The sequence below is a fragment of the Anomaloglossus baeobatrachus genome, chromosome 6 (genome assembly GCF_048569485.1).
Source record: "Anomaloglossus baeobatrachus isolate aAnoBae1 chromosome 6, aAnoBae1.hap1, whole genome shotgun sequence".
Classification (NCBI taxonomy): Eukaryota; Metazoa; Chordata; class Amphibia; order Anura; family Aromobatidae; genus Anomaloglossus; species Anomaloglossus baeobatrachus.
In genome coordinates, this window is record NC_134358.1 from 496,636,798 (window position 1) to 496,659,212 (window position 22,415).

The following is a 22,415-nucleotide window of genomic DNA, read 5'->3' on the forward strand; positions in this document are numbered from 1 at the left end:
GCTTCTCTCATATTTAATAAAAACCTGCTGATAGATTCTCTTTAAATAAATATCAGTAAGACACCAGCATCTAAGACTTCAACAAGCCCTTTTCTTCTCCTCGCACTATTTTCAATCTGTGACACTTTTCTGAAGCAATATCATTTTTTCTACAATCAGATCACTCATGGATGAAGCGTGAAGCATATCAAACATCTTTTTATACAGAATCAACTTAAATACCTGTTATCTGCAAACGGTGGCTGTGTTAATGGAGGGAAACCACCGAGTCCCGCGCCTGGTCCAAGAGGATTATGTTGCAGATGTGCATTTGGTGGCAACATCCCATTTACCATGGGCATCCTCGGAAAAAGGCCGTCACCTATAATAGAAAGTTAACCAAGATGACTAAGTACTGAGTATCTTAACTAATGTAATGCAATAATATATAAACAAATTGTTCGGTAATATCTGGCAAAACACAAAGTGGACAAAGCGCACTAAAAGTCAGGAGTATAGTGAAAACTTGTATGCAAAAGTAGTGAAACACAGGACGCTGATGAAAATGCAATGTATTTCAAGAAGACAAAAACGCAAATGGTATTGTAATGTTTCTCTTTTAAGATGGATAGAGACAAGCTCCATCAAAAAACATGTCACCTGAAAAAACCTACAAGAATTCTTTGAGGAAATTCCTCATTATGGCTGGCGAGAGTATGCATACCTGAAAGATGGAGGAGCACGACCCCCCCACGCTGGTCCAATGGATCAATAAGGTCAATGACCTCATGTACATGGAGGACTTAACCTCTTCGCTGCATGATACAGATGAGAAATTCTGAACCACATGGCGGGAGTGGTTGGACTTCCAGCATTCGGAGGAATATATCGTCCTTATTGGGGGCGACGTGGTTGCCGATGGAACTGCAGACCGTAATACATAGCCGAATTCCCCCCCCCCTCCCATCTGTCTTCTCACTTTACTATTCTTCTCACACCTTGCTTGCTTAGTATCTTCTCTTTCTTCTCTAGCCTCTTTATCTTTCTTGTTTTACATACATTTGTGAGTTACCTTTGTTATCTGTTGTAATGTGAATCTGCATTAAAGAAAAAGTGTGGTGGAACCTAGACTTATCAGGATATAAAGCTTCAAGAGGAACCTCAAGACCCACCTCTTCCAACAAGCCTACAACCTACAATAGCCCTCAGTCCAGCAACCAGCTCTGTCCTCACCTCCTGTACCATCACCCATCCCCTGTAGACTGTGAGCCCTCGCGGGCAGGGTCCTCTCTCCTCCTATACCACTCTGTTTTGTACTGTTAATGATTGTTGTACGTATACCCTCTCTCACTTGTAAACAGGGCTGTGGAGTCGGTAAGCCAAACCTTCGACTCCGACTCCGACTCCTCAAATTCTCTTGCACCGACTCCGACTCCGGCTCCGGCTCCTACATATATTGCTTATAGTTAGGTGAAAAATTTATTGTAGTACATGAATATGTGTATGTGAACATCAGACATTTAATAATTTTTATGATACAATAATCAAGATATTTGGATAGAACATAAAATATATTTATTGGAATACAACTTTAGAACACAAAAAACTGTAATAAATTGTAAATATGTAATACACTATGTAATATACAGTAGATTACATATATATCTTGTGTGTGTATATACACTATATATATATATATATTTTACATATTTACAATTTATTAGTTTTTTGTGTTCTAAAGTTGTATTCCAATAAATATTTTATGTTCTATCCAAATATCTTGATTATTGTATCATAAAAACAATTAAATGTCTGATGTTCACATTGTACTACAATAAATTTTTCACTTAAATATAAGCATTATACTAAATGTTATTATTTAGTAAAATATTCAGCACATTCTGCATTGCACTCCTGTCCCCAATTTATTATATATTTTAGGAGTCGGAGTCGGTGCATTTTATACCGACTCCGACTCCACCAAAATGAGCTCCGACTCCGACTCCGACTCCACAGCCCTGCTTGTAAAGCGCCATGGAATAAATAGCGCTATAATAATAAATAATAATAACCCGGGATGAGATATATGAAGGAAGGTTATCCAGCAAGTTACAAGTTTATATTTCCCGTCTTGCATCTTGTTCATGGTGTATGTATTGTAATGCAAATTGGCCTATTTGGTCTTAAGAACTGTATTATGTTATGTGGAAGGTTCTCACTTAAAAATAAAGAATTTAAAAAAAAACAAAAAAAAACCCCAATATGTCAGAGCGTGAAGAACGTGTCTGAATTTGTATGCATTAAAGTGAAGGGTATATGATGGTATAAGACTACTAGAACACAGCATAGTGACACACCACTGTAACCAAAACTTACAAGCCTTGTATGTGACTATGAAGATGGCCACAGCCACCGAGCACAGTTGGCCGCAGCCACCCAAGAGCCAGCACGGCCGGCCACAGGAACCCAAGAGCCAGCACGGCCGGCCACAGGAACCCAAGAGCCAGCACGGCCGGCCACAGGAACCCAAGAGCCAGCACGGCCGGCCACAGGAACCCAAGAGCCAGCACGGCCGGCCACGGCCACCCAAGAGCCAGCACGGCCGGCCACGGCCACCCAAGAGCCAGCACGGCCGGCCACGGCCACCCAAGAGCCAGCACGGCCGGCCACGGCCACCCAGCACGGCCGGCCACGGCCACCCAGCACGGCCGGCCACGGCCGGCCACGGCCACCCAGCACGGCCGGCCACGGCCACCCAGCACGGCCGGCCACGGCCACCCAGCACGGCCGGCCACGGCCACCCAGCACGGCCGGCCACGGCCACCCAGCACGGCCGGCCACGGCCACCCAGCACGGCCGGCCACAGCCACCCAGCACGGCCGGCCACAGCCACCCAGCACGGCCGGCCAGAGCCACCCAGCACGGCCGGCCACAGCCACCCAGCACGGCCGGCCACAGCCACCCAGCACGGTCGGCCACAGCCACCCAGCACTGCCGGCCACAGCCACCCAGCACGGCCGGCCACAGCCACCCAGCACGGCCGGCCACAGCCACCCAGCACGGCCGGCCACAGCCACCCAGCACGGCCGGCCACAGCCACCCAGCACGGCCGGCCACAGCCACCCAGCACGGCCGGCCACAGCCACCCAGCACGGCCGGCCACAGCCACCCAGCACGGCCGGCCACAGCCACCCAGCACGGCTGGCCACAGCCACCCAGCACGGCCGGCCACAGCCACCCAGCATGGCTAGCCACAGTTCTGGGCACCATCTCATAGAAAGGATACCCATGAGTTAGAAAAGGTACATAAAAGAGTGACAAAACTGATAAGGTGTATAGAGAATCTTATATATTTGTAAATTCTAAAATAATTAATTTACTCTTGAGAAGAGACGTCTAAGGTGGAGTATGATCAACTTACACAAGTATACAATTGGACCATACAAAAAATATGATCAAAAGCATTTTAATGTAAAACCCTAGGTCAAAAGACAAGAGGTAACGTCCTTCCACCTGGAGAAAGAAAGGCTCAATCTCCAGAGGATACAGGCCCTCTTTTGCAAAACAAATAAAAATCTGTGGAACAGCCTACATCAAGAGCCGGTCACAATGGATGCTTTTGAGAAGAAATTAACATATAGGGATGTAAAGTTCTGTTTTTGAATGTTTGGTCCAGTGGATCAGCAATTGGGATCTGGAGGAAAAGATCTCTTCTGGGACAGACCAGATCTTGCATTGTGGTTGTACATACACCTCTTCCTTTTATCCTTTCCTATCCCTCAATTGAACTTGATAGATATTTGTCTTTTTTCAACCATATTAAAGGGGGCTTTACACGCTGTGACATCGCTAGTGATGTCGCTAGCGTTCGCACCCGCCCTCGTCGTTTGTGCGCCACGAGCAAATCGCTGCCCGTTGCAGACAAAATGGCTAGTCCCCGTCACACATACTTACCTTCCTAACAACGTCGCTGTGGCCGGCAAACAGCCTCTTTTCTAAGAGGGCGGTTTGTGCAGCGTCACAGCGACGTCACACGGCAGGCGTCCAATAGAAGCGGAGGGGCGGAGAACAGCCGCATGAACGTCACGCCCACCTCGTTGCCGGAGAACGCAGGTACGGTGTTAGTCGTTCCTGGGGTGTCACACGTAGTGATGTGTGCTACCTCAGGAACGATGAACAACCTGCGTCCAACCTGTGTTAGATATCGACCCCATAGTTCTGCCCATGGCCCCTATATAGATCGCACAAGTCCCCCTGTGTTAGATATCGCCCCCATAATGCTGCCCATGGCTCCTATAGATCGCACAAGTCCCTCTGTGTTAGATATCGCCCCCATAGTGCTGCCCATGGCCCCTATATAGATCGCACAAGTCCCCCTGTGTTAGATATCGCCCCCATAGTGCTGCCCATGGCCCCTATATAGATCGCACAAGTCCCCCTGTGTTAGATATCGCCCCCATAGTGCTGCCCATGGCCCCTATATAGATCGCACAAGTCCCCCTGTGTGAGATATCGCCCCCATAGTGCTGCCCATGGCCCCTATATAGATCGCACAAGTCCCCCTGTGTTAGATATCGCCCCCATAGTGCTGCCCATGGCCCCTATAGATCGCACAAGTCCCCCTGTGTTAGATATCGCCCCCAGGCTCCTGCCCATAGTAAAATAAAACCCTCTTTCCTTACCTCCTCCAGCGCTGATCTCCCTCCTGTGTCCCTCCGTGCTTCTCTTCCTTACTTCCTGGTTCTCAGTGCGGTCATGTGATCGGCACAGCAGACTGAGATCTCTGCCTGCCTGATCACAGTGGAAGCAGGGACACGGGGAGAAACGCTGCAGGGGTAAGTAAAGATTTTTTATTTTAGAATGAGCAGCAGCCTGGGGGCCAAATCTAACACAGGGGGGACATGTGCCATCACAGGGGAGCGCAGGCTCATATAATATGCACCGCTCCCCCAGCCCATCACTGCGTGCGATTTCAGCACCATTGGAGATGGACAGCGGCTGTGCATATTATATGAGCGGGAGCAGGAGATGAAAGGCTGCAGCCCGCAGCGTTCCCCTGCACTCCAGAGCTGCTGCCCCCACCTCCCCTATATATATATATATATATATATATATACACCCCGTATTTTTCGGACCATAAGACGCACTTTTTTTCCCCCAAATGTTGGGGGAAAGTTGGGGGTGCGTCTTATGGTCTGACTATAGTGCTGCGGCTGGGAATGAGGGTGCTGCGGGTCATCGGGGGCACGAGCAGGCAGCAGCGCCTGCCGTGACCACGTGGGGCCGCTCATTACATATGCACGCCCATCCTCCCGCCCATATCTCAGTGCAGAAGCCGGCGCTGACAGGTGGGCGGGAGGACGAGCGGGGACGCGCGCATAGCAAAGAGCCGGTCCGCATGATCACCCCTGGCAATTACAGCCTGGAGTGATCATGTGCGGCTGTATTCACTGCCCCCCGCGCGTCATTACCAGCGCGGGGTGCAGTGAATCAGTACACTCACCCGTCCCCGTGTGTGGAGCCGCCCCCCTGCTGCACGCGATGTCTTCCTGTCGGTCAGCTGATCTGTGCTCAGCTGGTCAGCTGATCGGCACAGACAGGAAGACACCGCGATGCAGCAGGGGAACGGCTCCACACACACAGGTCAGTGGCGCACAGAGGAAGATGATCGGTGCTGGAGGGAGTGAGGAAAAGGTGAGTATAAACGTTTATTTTTTTCTCTGTGCTATAGGATACAGGCCATATACCAGGATGGTATATGAGCACGATGGGGGCATATAGCAGGATGGGAGTATATGAACAGGCAGGATGGGGGTATATGAACAGGATGGGAGTATATGAGCAGGCAGGATGGGGGTATATGAACAGGATGGGGGTATATGAACAGGATGGGGGTATATGAACAGGATGGGGGTAAATGAACAGGATGGGAGTATATGAACAGGATGGATGGGGGAATATGAGCAGGATGGATGGGGGGTATACCAATAGGATGGGGGTATATCAATAGGATCGGGGTATATGAACAGGATGGGGTATATGAACAGGATGGGGTATATGAACAGGATGGGGTATATGAATAGGATGGGGGAATATGAGCAGGATGCTGGTATAGGAGCAGGATGGGGGTTTATAGCAGGATCATATACAAGGCAGGAGGATCATTACCAGGATGGGGTACCTTAGTAGAGAATTTGGGGACATTACCCCCATAACAGTGTCAGCAGCAGATCCTCGCCCCATAACAGTGTGTCATGACCACATTTTTTGCTTAAAGTTTTATTTTCCCATTTTCCTCCTCTAAAACGAGGGTGCGTCTTATAGTCCGGTGCGTCTTATAGTCCGAAAAATACGGTATATACACACACATACACGCATATATACAGTATATAATATATATATATATATTTTTTTTTTTTAATTCATGGGAAAACCCGCCCTTTGTTCATTTGACAGGTGATCGCCAGCATGTTTACACAGATGAGAATTTGGAACAACCATTCTTAAAAATGCTCATTTACCGATTTTTGGCTAGTCCAAGTGCACCTTTAGATAATGTAATGAATATTAACCATGAAAATAAAAATTGTGCTAATTACTAGTTTATGTCTTGCTCAGGAGACTGTTTTTCGTTCTCTGCAACAGACCACACACAAATAATGCTAATGTGCAAATGCACACAATGTAATCTGGTTTTCAAACCTAAATAGTGGATGGACACACGGAGCTTATGGACATGACTGGCTTAATTTAACGATTGTTTATCCAATGTTAGTGAAATTAAATCACCTGTGCAACTGCAAAATAAAGGAAACTCTGTCCAAGCACAGACTGCAATGCAGGGATGGTCCACAGGTCTCCTGACCCCAATGTGACAGACTCATTTACACCTATGTGGCTGTTGAGCTTGGATAGAGTTTCATGGACATCTGCATGAGTCTTTATTCCTTTAATGTCATTGAGCTTGGGACAAAGTTTTCAATCCTCCATGAATCTAATAGGCTCCAATACAATTACTAACAAGACCACTGCAGTGCCCAATGGCTAACATGCAATATTAATGGATTTATTTTTTTTTCTTTGAAATAGCAAACTAAACAGTTTTCCAAAAACAGTCTAGACCCTGATCCACTACACAAATGGAGGGACCATCAGCCCCAGCTGGTGTATAGTGACTAAATGTAGAAACTTTGAAAATAAATTCGTCATTCATAGAATCATAGAATATTAGAGTTGGAATGGACCTCCTGGGTCATCTAGTCCAACCCCCTGCTCAAAGCAGGATTCACTAAATCATCCCAGACAGATGTCCGTCCAACCTCTTTTTAAAGACTTCCATTGAAGGAGAACTCACAACCTCTCGTGGCAGCCTGTTCCACTCGATCACTCTCACTGTCAAAAAGTTTTTTCTAATATCTAATCTGTCTCCTCCCCATCAGCTTCATACCATTGCTTCTAGACTTTCCTTGTGAAAATGAGAATAAAACTGATCCCTCTATAGTGTGACAGCCTTTAAGATATTTGTAGACCGCTATTAAGTCTCCTCTCAGTCTTCTCTTTTGCAAGCTAAACAATCCTAAATCCAGTAAATTCTTCCTGCAACTCCTGAATCTTCTTTATGATCAGTGAATAAAAAGTTAAATTTAAGACTGACATGGCTGACAAATCAAACACAAATGGAAATATCAATGGAGCACAGCTTATATGGCGCTGTTGCCTATGCCAGGTGATACTAATGATCACCGCATCCAAGAAGAAATCTCTGAACTGTTTCAGAACTGAAAGGCTCAAATTCTTTTCTATGTCATTATTTAGCATTGAAGAAATATCAATTTAGGAAAATGTGTGTACAATACTGGACTACACTGTGCCCATAAAGTAAGCCACGGCTCATCCAATATATGGTGGTACAATTTTAACATAAAGCAGTCATGCACTTTTCACATCTGCCATCTTCTGGAGCCCTTTCCCTTCCCCTCTTCTGTGGTATCCTCACATTATTACAGGCATGTGCCTAATTCACATGAACGGACACCATCTGTATACAGCGTCCTATTGGCAATCCCCCATGGAGGTAAAAAATATAACAAAGGAAGCAAATGGTCTCACCAAACATGGTAACTAGCTACCCCATGTTTCAATGTCTAACATTTAAGAAAGTGTTAAAACATGTGTAAAGCCACACATTAGATTAAAGTCAGCCAAATCCACCAATTTTCGACAGGACCGGCTGGTTATCTAGGTTTTATTGTGTCCTTCTGACAGAGGACGTTGGGGAAAGAGAGATCCTTCCCAATGGTGGCCTATAGGCAAAGACCGATCAAAAAGTAAACGCAACACTGAACCAATATATCTAGAGAAATGTGCGTGATTTTGGAGGTAAAGCATCTTACAGGGAGTTACAACTATCCTGACCATTTTTCCCTGGAATAAGAAGTGTCCTGATTTGCCTCGGCCATAAAAGACATACTTTTGTTGCTTAAAACGTTGATGGTGTGATCAGATTCAGAAAACCCCTTCACCTGGCCTTACAGATGAGAGGCTATAACCAGGACTGACACTTACCCTGGTTGTGCAAAGGCAAGAGCTGTGTATGTGGAGGATGAGGATGAGCTGAAGGTGGTGGCGGTTGTGGCAAAGATGGCGGATGGGTGGCTACAGGACTCAGCACAGCAGTAAATAAATCTTCAACATCTTTTCCTTCAAGTTCTGCAAACCCAACAAAGAGAGTAGGAACCAAACATTTTTTTTTTTTTTTATAGAAACATTTTGATGAACATTTCTTGGAGCCACGATCAAGTGTACACCGAAAATGGTCATAATTACCTGGAATTTTAGATAATTTTTCCAAAATAGCACCTAAGGAGGGAAAAACACCAAAATTAAATATGGTAAATGTTACCCCGTGGCTTATCCCCTATGGAACTTCCACAGTGTAAAAAGTGCAGTGAAATCTGCAGCGGTAAATACTGAGACTTTACATACATTTTTACCCCATGCCAGTTAGGCCTAAGACACACAGCATGAAAATCAGAGCGATTGGAATGTGATAAAACATCACATTCCACTCTGAGCATTATTAGCCTATGTGTCAGCACCCATGAGCGATTATTTTCTCAGCCTTAATCAGACCGAGAAAACAATCTCAGCTGCTGCGACTGTAATGGAATCCTTGTTTCTCTCGCACCCATTCAAGTCTATGAGGTGAGAGAAACATCGCTCTGCACTTGCGGTACACTGGTGTACCGCGAGTGCAGGGCGAGAATGGCAATAGCCGGCAACGGAGGAGAGAGGAAGATAAAATGCCTCCCCTCCTCTGCACCAGCCTGCCCCTCCTCAGTGCCGGCCCGCCCCCCGCAGCTGAGGTCCGATCGCATGATCGGACCTCAGTTGCAGTGACACTCGGCTCTGCTGTGCTGCCAGCGTGAGCAGAGTGTCATGCGAGGATCGCACTAGTGCCCGTGTGGCCCCGGCCTTACTCTACTGCTCAGGGTATTTACTGCAAGTGAATCCACATCATCTAATCCACTGAATTTACAATAAGTGGGAACATAGCATTGAGGGCGAGTCAGTTTTTAATAAAAAACGCATAATAGAGACGCGGAAATAGTGTTTTAATTTCATGACAAGTTTAAAAGTTGTTTTCTGGTTTGGGAAAAAGAATTTTGTTACTTACCATAAATTCTTTTTCTTATTAGTTCCGTATTGGGAGACCCAGACCATGGGTGTTTAGCTTCTGCCTCCGGAGGACACACAAAGTACTACACTAAAAAGTGTAGCTCCTCCCTCTGAGCCTATACACCCCCTGGTGAACCAGTCACAACCAGTTTAGTGCAAAAGCTGAAGGAGAATAGCCACCCACAAGTAGAACAGAGCAAGAGCCGGAACAACCGGAGACTCTGTCCACGACAACAGCCGGTGAGAACATGCGGAACAAGAAAAATTGCCAACAGGCAACAGGGAGGGTGCTGGGTCTCCCAATACGGAACTATAAGAAAAATAATTTACGGTAAGTAAACAAAATTCTCTTTTTCTTTATCGTTCCTTTGGGAGACCCAGACCATGGGACGTTCCAAAGCAGTCCCTGGGTGGGAAAGAAACAGTATAAACTAAGAAGTAGGCAGAACCTAACTTCACAAATGGGCGACAGCCGCCTGAAGGATGCGTCTGCCCAAGCTCGCATCTGCCGAAGCATGAGCATGCACTTGGTAGTGCTTCGAAAAGGTATGCAGGCTAGTCCAAGTGGCAGCCTGACAGACTTGTTGAGCCGTAGCCTGGTGCCTAAAAGCCAAAGAGGCACAGACAGCTCTGGTCGAATGTGCCTTGATCCCCGACGGGGGAGGCACCTGAGTACTCTGGTAGGCGTCCGAAATGGTCGATCTAATCCAACGGGCCAAGGTCGGCTTAGAAGCAGAGAGACCCCTGCGCCGACCTGTGGTTAGCACAAAAAGAGAGGTGCACTGCCTAAGTGCAGCGGTAAGAGACACATAGATCTGGAGAGCACGCACCAGATCCAGAGTATGCAGCGCCTTTTCAAAGCGATGAACAGAAGCCGGACAAAAGGAAGGTAGGGTAATGTCCTGGTTAAGGTGGAAAGGAGAGAACACCTTAGGAAGAAAGTCCGGAGTCGGACGGAGAACCACCTTGTCTTGATGAAAACCCAACAATGGTGACTCAGAAGAGAGCGCAGCCAAATCAGAGACTCTCCTGAGGGAAGTTATGGCAACCAGAAAGGCCACTTTCTGTGAAAGACGATACAAGGAAACTTCCCTAAGAGGCTCAAAGGGGGGTTTCTGCAAAACCGTGAGAACCAAATTAAGGTCCCAGGGATCCAAGGGCCGCCGGTAAGGCGGAATGATGTGAGACGCACCCTGCATGAAGGTGCGGACCTGAGCCAGCCGAGCGAGACGCCGCTGGAACAGAACGGACAGAGCTGAGACTTGTCCCTTGAAAGAGTTGAGGGACAGACCTAGCTGCAGACCGGACTGTAGAAAAGACAGAAGGGTCGGCAAGGAGAAAGGCCAAGGAGGATGGTCGGTAGAGCGACACCAGGATAGGAAAATTCTCCAAGTCCTGTGATAGATCTTAGCGGAGGAAGACTTACGGGCCCGAGTCATAGTGGAGATGACTTCAGGAGGAATACCAGAAGCCGTCAAAATCCAGGACTCAAGAGCCACGCCGTCAATTTGAGAGCCGCAGAATTCAGGCGGAAAAACGGACCTTGGGAGAGAAGGTCTGGACGATCCGGAAGATGCCACGGCATCTCTACGGACAGATGGAGCAGGTCTGGATACCAAGCTCGCCTGGGCCAGTCCGGTGCAATGAGGATGACTCGACGGCCCTCCATCCTGACCTTGCGCAGAACTCTGGGCAAGAGAGCTAGAGGGGGAAACACGTAGGACAGACTAAACTGAGACCAGTCTTGAACCAGAGCGTCCGCGGCGAATGCCTGAGGATCGTGGGAGCGAGCCACGTAAACAGGAACTTTGTTGTTGTGACGGAATGCCATTAGGTCCACGTCCGGAGTGCCCCATTTGCGGCAGATTGACTGAAACACTGCCGGGTGCAGGGACCACTCGCCACCGTCCACGGTTTGACGGCTGAGATAATCTGCCTCCCAGTTTTCCACGCCTGGGATGTGGACTGCGGATATGGTGGACTTGGAGTCCTCCGCCCATTGAAGGATGCGTTGTACCTCCAACATTGCCAGGCGGCTGAGTGTCCCGCCTTGGTGATTGATGTAGGCAACCGCTTTCGCGTTGTCTGACTGGACTCGAATGTGCTTGCCCGCCAACAGGTGGTGAAAAGCTAGAAGCACGGCTCTGGTTTCCAGCACATTGATTGAAAGGGCTGACTCGGACGGAGTCCAAGTGCCCTGCGCTCTGTGGTGGAGACATACCGCTCCCCAGCCGGATAGACTGGCATCCGTGGTGAGGATCACCCAGGACGGGGCCAGGAAGGAGCGCCCCTGGGACAGAGAGAGGGGCCGAAGCCACCACTGAAGAGAGCTCCTGGTCTGTGGCGACAGAGCCACTAGCCTGTGTAAGGAGGAAGGCCGCTTGTCCCAACAGCGGAGAATGACCAGCTGCAGGGGGCGCAGATGGAACTGGGCAAAGGGGACAGCTTCCATTGACGCCACCATTTGACCCAGCACCTGCATCAGACGCCTGAGGGTATAACGGCGGGGCCTCAGCAGAGAGCGCACTGCCAGTTGGAGGGACTGCTGTTTGACTAAGGGCAACTTCACAAGTGCCGGCAAAGTCTCGAACTGCATCCTTAGGTACGTGAGACTCTGGGTCGGAGTCAGAGTAGATTTGGGAAGATTGACCAGCCACCCAAATTGGGCTAGAGTGGCGAGAGTGAGCGAGACACTCCGCTGACAGTCTGCGCTGGATGAAGCCTTGACTAGAAGGTCGTCCAGGTAAGGAATCACTGCCAACCCCTGTAGGTGCAGAACCGCAATCACTGCAGCCATGACCTTGGTGAATACCCGAGGGGCTGTGGCCAACCCGAAGGGGAGAGCCACGAATTGGAAATGATCTTCTCCTATTGCGAAACGTAGCCAACGCTGGTGTGAAACTGCAATTGGCACATGCAGATAGGCATCTCTGATGTCGATGGACGCCAGGAAATCCCCTTGGGTCATTGAGGCAATGACTGATCGCAGAGACTCCATGCGAAAGTGCCGCACCTGAACATGCTTGTTGAGAAGCTTGAGATCCAGGATGGGCCGGAAAGTACCGTCCTTTTTGGGGACTAGGAAGAGATTTGAGTAGAAACCTCTGAACCGTTTCCGGGCAGGAACCGGTACAATTACTCCGTTGGCCTGCAAGGATGCCACGGCCTGAGAGAAGTCGGCGGCCTTGGAGCAGGGGGGGGTTGAGAGAAAAAAATCTGTTTGGCGGAATGGAAGAAAATTCTATCCTGTAGCCGTGGGAGATGATATCTCTCACCCACTGATCGGAGACGTGTTGAAACCAAGCGTCGCCAAAGTGGGAGAGCCTGCCACCGACCAAGGACGTTGCTGGAGCGGGGAGATAGTCACGAGGAGGCTGCCTTAGTGGCAGCACCTCCTGCGGTTTTCTGTGGACGCGCTTTTGGGCGCCAGTTGGATTTCTGATCCTTGGCTGAGTTAGTGGACGAGGCCGAGGGCTTAGAGGACGACCAGTTGGAGGAACGAAATGAGCGAAACCTCGACTGATTCCTACCCTGGGCAGGTTTCCTGGCTTTGGTTTGTGGCATGGAAGTACTCTTCCCGCCAGTAGCTTCCTTAATAATTTCATCCAGCTGTTCTTCGAACAGCCGGGACCCAGCAAAAGGGAGCCCAGCAAGGTACTTCTTAGAAGAAGCATCTGCCTTCCACTCTCGAAGCCACAAGATCCTGCGGATAGTGAGGGAATTAGCCGAAGCCACCGCAGTGCGGTGAGAAGCCTCCAGCATGGCAGACATGGCATAGGATGAAAAAGCTGAAGCTTGGGAAGTCAAGGCAACCATTTCGGGCATAGATTCCCTGGTGAGGGAATGCATCTCCTCTAGAGAAGCAGATATGGCTTTGAGAGCCCACACTGCTGCAAAAGTCAGGGAAAACGAGGCCCCCACCGCTTCATATACGGATTTGACCAGAAGGTCAATCTGGCGGTCAGTGGAATCCTTAAGGGAGGTGCCATCAGCCACCGACACAACGGTCCGGGCTGAGAGCCTAGACACCGGGGGGTCTACCTTTGGGGACTGAGCCCACTCCTTGACCACCTCAGGTGGAAAGGGAAAACGGTCATCAGAACCACGCTTTGGGAAGCGTTTGTCAGGACAGGCCCTGGGCTTGGACACAGCGGCCTGAAAACTGGAGTGGTTAAAGAACACACTCTTTGCCCTCTTAGGCGAGGTAAACTGGTGCTTTTCTGCCAGAGAGGGTTGCTCCTCTGATACTGGCGGATTAAGATCCAGAACAGAATTAATGGAAGCAATCAAGTCACTAAGATCTGAGTCACTTTCGGACAGATCAATGGGGTACATGGAGTTAGCCTCCGAACCCCCTGTAATGGCATCCTCCTCATCCTGCGAGTCCACTCTTGAATCAGAGCCGCGGGAGGAGGAGGGAGAGGGAACCCTACGTCTCTTCTTAGAAGGACGGGGTCTGGGACCTGATGATGAATCTTCTCTGAGCTCCGGTCCTGAGAGAGCCCTAGCAGCAGAGGCACCCTGTAAGGGGGGCTGATGCATATTCAGCAAAGTCCTGGACAGAAGTCCCATGGACTCAGCAAAAGACTGGGAGATAGACCTAGAAAAGGATTCTACCCAAGACGGGGGCTCAGCCACAGGAGCAGGAGCAGCCTGAGAGACCACTGGGGGAGAGACTCCAGGCTGTGGCACTGCCAAGGTAGAGCAGGCATCACAATGTGGATAGGTGCTCGGTTCAGGCAGCAGGAGCTTACATGCAGCGCATACAGAGTAAAGCTTTGGAGCATTGCTCCTCGTGTGAGACATGCTGCTGGAGTGGAGGCTCTGCCAGAGAATGAACCCCAGAGAGTATATACAGGGGTCCACAACCAGAGCCGGTTGTGGCTTACCAGACCGCTGTGCTGTGCAGAGCGGTGTTGTGTGCCCCCCAGATCCCGAAGCCCGGACCCCCAAACACAGCACCTCAGCAGGGATGCAGAACGCAGACCAACGCTGAGAGAACTCTGAGAAAATGGCCGCCGGAGTGAAGAGAGGGGGCGGGACTTGCATGAAGAGCGGGATCTGGAGAGCCATAGAGACCTACAGGGGAGGAGACACGCACAGCAGTGGGGAGTGTCCCTCCCCTGTGCAGAACGGCCGCCGGGAGGAGCCGCGCTGTCCCTCTGCATGAGTGACATGCGAGGGCAGTGAAACGAAACTAGGCCTCCGGCGAAGCCGGGGCCTAAATTTGAGCGGTGAGGCCGACGCGCAGGCACCATCGGCGCGGTTCTCGGGCGACAGCTAGAGAACCCGCCGGAAATGTCAGTAAATACAGTAAGCACACTCTCCCCAAACAATAAAGCACAGGGACCCCCAAATATAAACGTCTCAGGTACTTAGCTGCTGAGACGTAGGGCCAGGTCCCTGGGGATGAGTGCTCCGGTCCAGCAGGGTCCTGAAGGGCTGCGGATGGAGACCGGTCTCCTGCCAGGCATGGAGACCGTGCTGGCTCCCACTTCAAGCCAGAGCCCAGGAGGGATGGTGAAGGAGAACGGCATGTAAGGCTCCAGCCTAGGAAATCAACCTTACAACACCGCCGACACAGTGGGGTGAGAAGGGACATGCCAGGGGTCCAGACGTGGACCCACAGTTCTTCAAACTCATTCCAAAAGGAAAAAATCATATGAGAATGCATGTGTGGATGTATGCCTCCTGAACACAAAGCGATAAACTGGCTGGGTCTGCTCACCAGGGGGTGTATAAGCTCAGAGGGAGGAGCTACACTTTTTAGTGTAGTACTTTGTGTGTCCTCCGGAGGCAGAAGCTAAACACCCATGGTCTGGGTCTCCCAAAGGAACGATAAAGAAAACCCTCTTTCCCCGGATGCACTTTATTTTACATAAGCAAACTGTTTTACTGCCCCTGTTGTTGGTGACTGTCGGCAGCACTGATATCAGGTCAACAGCGCTGCAGTTAATAAATGAGATTAGCGGCTCTGAGCGGCTTGTGCAGAGCATCTGATTTAGTTATTGGCTGTAGAACTGTCTAGGTTTCGTTAGAGCTGCAGGCAATCACTGGGAGCAGCAGCGGAGACTCAGTGCTGGATATGGAGAAAGTGTGTAAAAGAAGCTGCAGCAGGAAAATGGTGGTTTTTCAAACCCGCAATAACCAAGATGTACCGGTATGTAAATAACACAAAACTGTCTGAGCCATGGAGATTGAGAAAGTTAAACTTCTATTTCAACTGGAAAAGGAATACATGTTAACCCTAGAACGCATACCTGGGGCCTCGCAGGCCTGCTAGACTACTTGTTTTCTATTGTAGATTTCTATGGTTGCGCGTTCTAGGGTTAATAGTGTGCTTCCGGTCCAGTGAGATTTATGATGGCATATCCTTGGAATAGGTCATGGATACAGGATTGGTAGAGATGTACCTGGCGCCCTCACTGCCTAAATGTTATATTGCTCTAGAGACAGCGGGACGAAAACACAAAATGAGCTGTAGTGCGCAGCTGCATTCAATGTGTAGCAGCCACTGCCAGGAGTTGCAGTACAGCCCCTATACAAGAAAACAGGAGCTGCAGTACAGCCCCTATACAAGGAAACAGGAGCTGATCAACGGCATGGTAACAGAAGCCGTTCTGCAGAGCCCAGCAGCGCCTACTACATGTTAAGTGGAGCTGTGCTGTGCCGCTCCGTCCAATGTCTCCCACCGGCTGCCATGTTCGCTTATAACAGCTGATAGGTCATCAATGTAATTTGCCCAGATAACTCCCTTTAACCTCTTCAGCCCCAGGACACTTTCAGTTTTTGCGTTTTTGTTTTTTGCTCTCCTTCTTCCAAGAGCCATAATGTTTTTATTTTTCTGTCAATCTTGCCATATGAGGGCTTGTTTTTTGCGGGACGAGTTGTACTTTTAAATGAAACCATAAGTTTAACCATATAGTGTACTGGAAAACAACAAAAAAATTCCAAGTGTGGAAAAATTGCAAAAAAAGTGTGATGGCACAATAGTTTTTGGGATGTTTTATTCACGGTGTTCACTATATGGTAAAACTGATATATCTATGTGATGCCTCAAGGTCAGTGTGAGTTTGTAGACACCAAACGTATAGGTTTACTTGTATTTAAGGGGTTAAAAAAAATTCACAAGCTTGTCCAAAAAAAGTGGCGCACATTTTGCGCCATTTTCCAAAACACGTAGCGTTCTCATTTTTCGGGATCTATGGCTCAGTGATGGCTTATCTTTTGCATCTTGACCTGCCGTTTCCATTGTACCATTTTTGCGCAGATGCTACGTTTTGATCGCCTGTTATTGCATTTTGCGCAAAATTTGAAACGACCAAAAAAAAACGTAATTTTGGCGTTTGGAATTTTTTTGCAGCTACGCCGTTTACTGATCAGATTAATTGATTTTATATTTTGATAGATCGGGCATTTCTGAACGCGGCGATGCCAAATATGTGTATAAATTTTTTTTAACCCTTTAACCCCTTCACCCCCGGCCACTAAAACACCCTAATGACCGGGCCATTTTTTGCAATTCTGACCAGTGTCACTTTGACAGGTTATAACTCTGGAACGCTTCAACGGATCCTGGCGATTCTGAGATTGTTTTTTCGTGACATATTGTACTTCATGTCAGTGGTAAATTTAGGCCGATATGTTTTGCGTTTATTTGTGAAAATTTAGGAAATTTGGCGAAAATTTTGAAAATTTCGCAAATTTCAAACTTTGAAAATTTATGCCCATAAATCTGAGAGATATGTCACACAAAATAGTTACTAAATAACATTTCCCACTTGTCTACTTTACATCAGCGCAATTTTCGAAACAAATTTTTTTTCCGTTAGGAAGTTAGAAGGGGTCAAAGGTCATCAGCAAATTCTCATTTTTCCAACAAAATTTACAAAATAATTTTTTTAGGGACCACATTACATTTGAGGTGACTTTGAGAGGCCTAGGTGACAGAAAATACCCAAAAGTGACCCCATTCTAAAAACTACACCCCTCACACTGCTCAAAACCACATCCAATAAGTTTATTAACCCTTTAGGTGCTTCACAGGAACCAAAGCAATGTGGAAGGAAAAAATGAAAATTTTACTTTTTAACACAAAAATGTTACTTTAGCCATAAAATTTTCATTTTTACAAGGGAGAAAAGAGAAAGTGCACCCTACAATTTATTGTGCATGTTCTCCTGAGTACGCTGATACCCCATATGTGGTAAAAATCAATTGTTTGGGCGCACGGCAGAGCTCGGAAGGGAAGGAGCGCCATTTGAATTTTTGAACGCAAAGAATGGAATTTTGTTTACTTACCGTAAATTCCTTTTCTTCTAGCTCCAATTGGGAGACCCAGACAATTGGGTGTATAGCTATTGCCTCTGGAGGCCACACAAAGTATTACACTTAAAAGTGTAAGGCCCCTCCCCTTCTGGCTATACACCCCCAGTGGGATCACTGGCTCACCAGTTTTAGTGCCAAAGCAAGAAGGAGGAAAGCCAATAACTGGTTTAAAGACCAATTCAATCCGAGGAAACATCGGAGAACTGAACCATACCACATGAACAACATGTGTACCCGAAAAAACAGAAAAACCCCGAGAAAACAGGGCGGGTGCTGGGTCTCCCAATTGGAGCTAGAAGAAAAGGAATTTACGGTAAGTAAACAAAATTCCATTCTTCTTTGTCGCTCCATTGGGAGACCCAGACAATTGGGATGTCCAAAAGCAATCCCTGGGTGGGTAAAAGAATACCTCATGATAGGGCCGTCAAACGGCCCTCTCCTACAGGTGGCCAACCGCCGCCTGAATGACTTATCTACCTAGGCTGGCGTCTGCCGAAGCGTAGGTATGCATCTGATAATGCTTGGTAAAAGTAAGTAGACTCGACCAGGTGGGTGCCTGACACACCTGCTGAGCCGTAGCCTGGTGCCGTAATGCCTAGGATGCACCCACGGCTCTGGTAGAATGGGCCTTCGGCCTTGAGAGAACCAGAAGCCCAGTAGAACTGTAGGTTTCAAGAATTGGTTCCTCGAGCCCCCGAGCAAGGGTGGATCTGGAAGCTTGCGACTGTTTACGCCGACCAGCGACAAGGACAAAGAGTGCATCCGGGTGGCGCAGGAGCGCCATGCGGGAAGTAGAACCTGAGTGCTCTCACCAGAACCAACAGATGCAAATCTTTCTGAAATTGATGGACTGGACGAGGACACAAAGAAGGTGAGGTGATATCCTGATTGATATGAAAATGGGATACCACCTTAGGGAGAAATTCCGGAACCGGACGCAGAACTACCCTGTCCTGGTGAAGGACCAGGAAGGGAGTTTGTATGAGAGCGTTGCTAGCTCGGAAACTCTCCTAAGAGACGAGACCGTTACTAGAAGGCCACTTCCCGTGAAAAACGGGAAGGGAGACATCCTTCAAAGGCTCGAAAGGCGGCATCTGGAGAGCAATTAGAACCTTGTTCAGATCTCAGGGCTCTAACGGCCGCTTGTACGGAGTGCTGAGAAGACAAACTCCCCGTAGGAACGTGCGTACCTGAGGAAGTCGTTGTTTCTGAAAAAATACAGATAGCGCTGAGACTTGTCCCTAAAGGGAACTGAGCGACAACCCATTTTCCTACCTAGATTGCAGGAAGGAAGGAAACATAGACGATGCAACCGGCCAGGGAGAAACACCCTGCGCCGAGCACCGAGATAAGAACATCTTCCACGTCCTGTGGTCAATCTTGGCGGACGTTGGTATGCTAGCCTGTCTCATGGTGGCAACCACGTCCTGAGGTAATCCTGACGACACTAGGTTCCAGGACTCAATGCCACACCATCCGGTTGAGGGCCGTAGAATTCAAATGGAAGAATGGCCCTTGAGACAGCCAGTCTGATTGGTCTGGTAGTGCCCCCGGTTAGCCTACCGTGAGGCACCACAGAACCGAGTACCACAACATCCTCGGCCAATTTGTAGCGACGAGGATGGCGCGGCCGCAGTCGGTGTTGATCTAGCGCAGTACTCTGGGCAACAATGCCAGAGGTGGCACCTAAGGTAGCTGGAACTGCGACCAATGCTGAACTAAGGCGTTTGCCGCCAGAGCTCGATGATTGTGAAACCGTGCCATGAAGCTGGCACATTGTTGTTGTGCCGTGACGCCATTAGATCGACGTCCGGCCTCTGTCAGCGGCGCCAGATCTCCTGAAACCCGTCCGGGTGAGGAGACCATACTCTTTCGGCCACACCTCAGCGACTTAGGAAGTCAGCTTCCTAGTTTCCACACTTGGGATGTGAATTGTGGATATGGTGGATGCCGCGTCTTCCACCCACATCAGAACCTGCCGGACTTCCTGGAAGGCTTGCCGGTTGCGCGTTCTTCCTTGGTGGTTGATGTATGCCACCGCTGTGGAGCTGTCCGACTGAAGTCGGATATGCCTGCTTTCCAGCCGCTGTTGGAAGGATTGTAGGGCAAGATACACTGCTCTGTGTTCAAGAACATTGATCTGAAGAGTGGACTCTTGCTGAGTCCACGTACCCTGAGCGCTGTAGTGGAGAAAAACTGCTCCCCACCCTGATAGACTCGCGTCTGTCGTAACTATCGCCCAGGACGGGGATAGGAAGGACCTTCTTTTTGACCAAGAGGTGAGAAGAAGCCACCACCGTAGAGATTCCTTGGCCGCCTGAGAAAGAACGACGACTCTGTTGAGGGACGTCGACTCCTCGTCCCATTGGCGGAGAATGTCCCATTGTAGTGGACGCAGTAAAACTGCGCGAAAGGAACTGCCTCCATTGCTACCATCTTACGTAGGAAGTGCATGAGGCGTCTCAATGTGTGCGACTGGTTCTTAAAGAAGAGCTTGCAGCCCGTAGTGAATGCTGTTTGTCTAGCGGCAGCTTCACTATCGCTGAGAGAGTAAGAAACTCTATGCCTAGATATGTTATCGATAGGGTCGGGGTCGGATCTGACTTTAAAAAGTTGATGATCCACCCAAAACTCTAGAGAGTCTCCAGCGCAACGTTCGGGCAGTGTTGGCATGTTTCCTAAGAGAGTGCCTTGACAAGTAGATCGTCTAAATACGGGACCACAGAGTGACCCTGAGAGTGCAGGACTGTGACTACTGCTGCCCTGACCTTGGCGAAGACCAGTTGGACTGTCGCTAGCCGGAAGGTAGAGCTACGAACAGAGGGTGTTCGTCTCCTATAACGAAGCGTAGAAACGCTAGTGCTCTGGATCAATCGGCACGTGTGGATAAGCATCCTTGATGCCTAATGATGCTAGGAAATATCCTTGGGACCTTGAGGCGATGACATGGCGGAGGGATTCCATCCGGAACCGCCTGGTGTCCACGAGCTTGCTGAGCATTTTTAGATCCAGAACGGGACGGAACGGCCCGTTGTTATAGGTACCGCAAAGAATTTGGGGTAAAAACCGTGACCTTGTTCCTGAAGAGGAACGGGGGTCATCACTCTTTCTGCCTATAGAGTGCACCCTGTTTGCAGAAGAGCAGCGGCCCGGCCGGGAGGTGGAGAAATTCTGAAGAATCGAGTTGGAGGACGAGAAGTGAGCTCTATCCTGTACCCGTGAGACAGAATGTCTCACACTCAATGGTCATTGACCTATGGCAGCTAAATATCGCCAAGGCGGGAGAGCCTGCTACCGACCGAGGCCGCAAGTCATGAGGAAGCCGCCTTGGAAGCGGGTTTTCAGACTGTCGCTTTTTTGGGCGAGACTGAGCCCGCTAAGAATCTTAGCTCCTCTGATCCTTTTGAGTCCACATTGGACGAGGAAAAATGTGACCTGCCCGAGCCTTTTTCGAAAAGGCCGAAAACCCCGACTGCCTCTTGCTCTGTTGGGGTTTGTTGTGTCCGGGCTGAGGAAAGGATGAATCCTTACCCCTGGACTGTTTGATGGTTACATCCAACGCTCACCAAACAGTCGGTCAGCAGAAAAAGGCAACCGGTTAGGCAACCTTTTTTGGAAGCAGAATCTGCCTTCCATTCACTTAACGAGCAGACCAGGCTCTGCTTAAAAACACGGAGTAGCGGAGGCTACCGCCGCACGGTTCGCAGAGTCCAGGACAACCTGAATCGCGTAAGAAACAAATGCAGACATTTGAGAGGTTAAGGATGCCACCTGCGGCACAGATGTACGTGTAACCGTGTCAATCTGTGTAAGACAAGCTGAAATAGCTTGGAGTGCCCCAAGGGAGAGGATGCCGGAGCCAACGGTGCGCCGACAGCCTCATAGATGGCTTTCGACCAGAGATCCATCTGTCTGTCAGTGGCATCTTTGAGTTTGCAGTTCCATCTCCCACTGCAACTATGGATCTAGCTACAAGCCTGGAGATTGGAGGATGCCGCTCGGGACATTGGGTCCAGTCCTTGACCAAGTCAGGGGACAGGGATAACGTGTATCCTAAGCCGTTTGGAGAAGCGCATATCTGGATAAGCGTGGTGTTCCTGGACTGCCTCTCTGAAGGCAGAGTGGTCCAGAAAAATACGTGAAGCTGACTCCTCCACTGGAGGAGCTGTGAGAAATAACCCACATTCTATAGATGGACGCTATAAGATTATTTACTATGGCGTCACAATCAGGTGTATCCAGATTGAGAGCGGTCTCAGGATCAGAATCCTGAGCCGCTACTTCCGCCTCATTACACAGCGAGTCCTTCTGTTAGGACCCTGATGAAACCGAGGCCGCTCATAGCGAGCCCACTTAGGCTGTCTGGGACTGACGTCCGTGCAGAGCCGTGACTCTGGGATGCGTGTGACATTCCCGGAGCTGTTAGTTAT

The 22,415-nt window shown here is 49.1% G+C and overlaps 1 protein-coding gene across 10 annotated transcripts in view; it reads right to left on the reverse strand.

Moving 5' to 3' along the window:
* Window positions 1–22,415, reverse strand: part of KMT2C (lysine methyltransferase 2C) — a 440,610-nt gene that overhangs the window by 161,348 nt on the left and 256,847 nt on the right. For 9 of the 10 annotated variants that reach the window (XM_075315430.1, XM_075315433.1, XM_075315425.1 and 6 more), the window contains 3 exons: window positions 8,806–8,838; window positions 8,545–8,688; window positions 223–361 (listed from right to left, as the gene is read on the reverse strand). In XM_075315430.1, the coding sequence (XP_075171545.1) occupies window positions 223–361; window positions 8,545–8,688; window positions 8,806–8,838 (316 nt within the window). The remainder of the gene's footprint in view (window positions 1–222; window positions 362–8,544; window positions 8,689–8,805; window positions 8,839–22,415) is intronic. The other variant, XM_075315431.1, reaches the window with a different exon arrangement.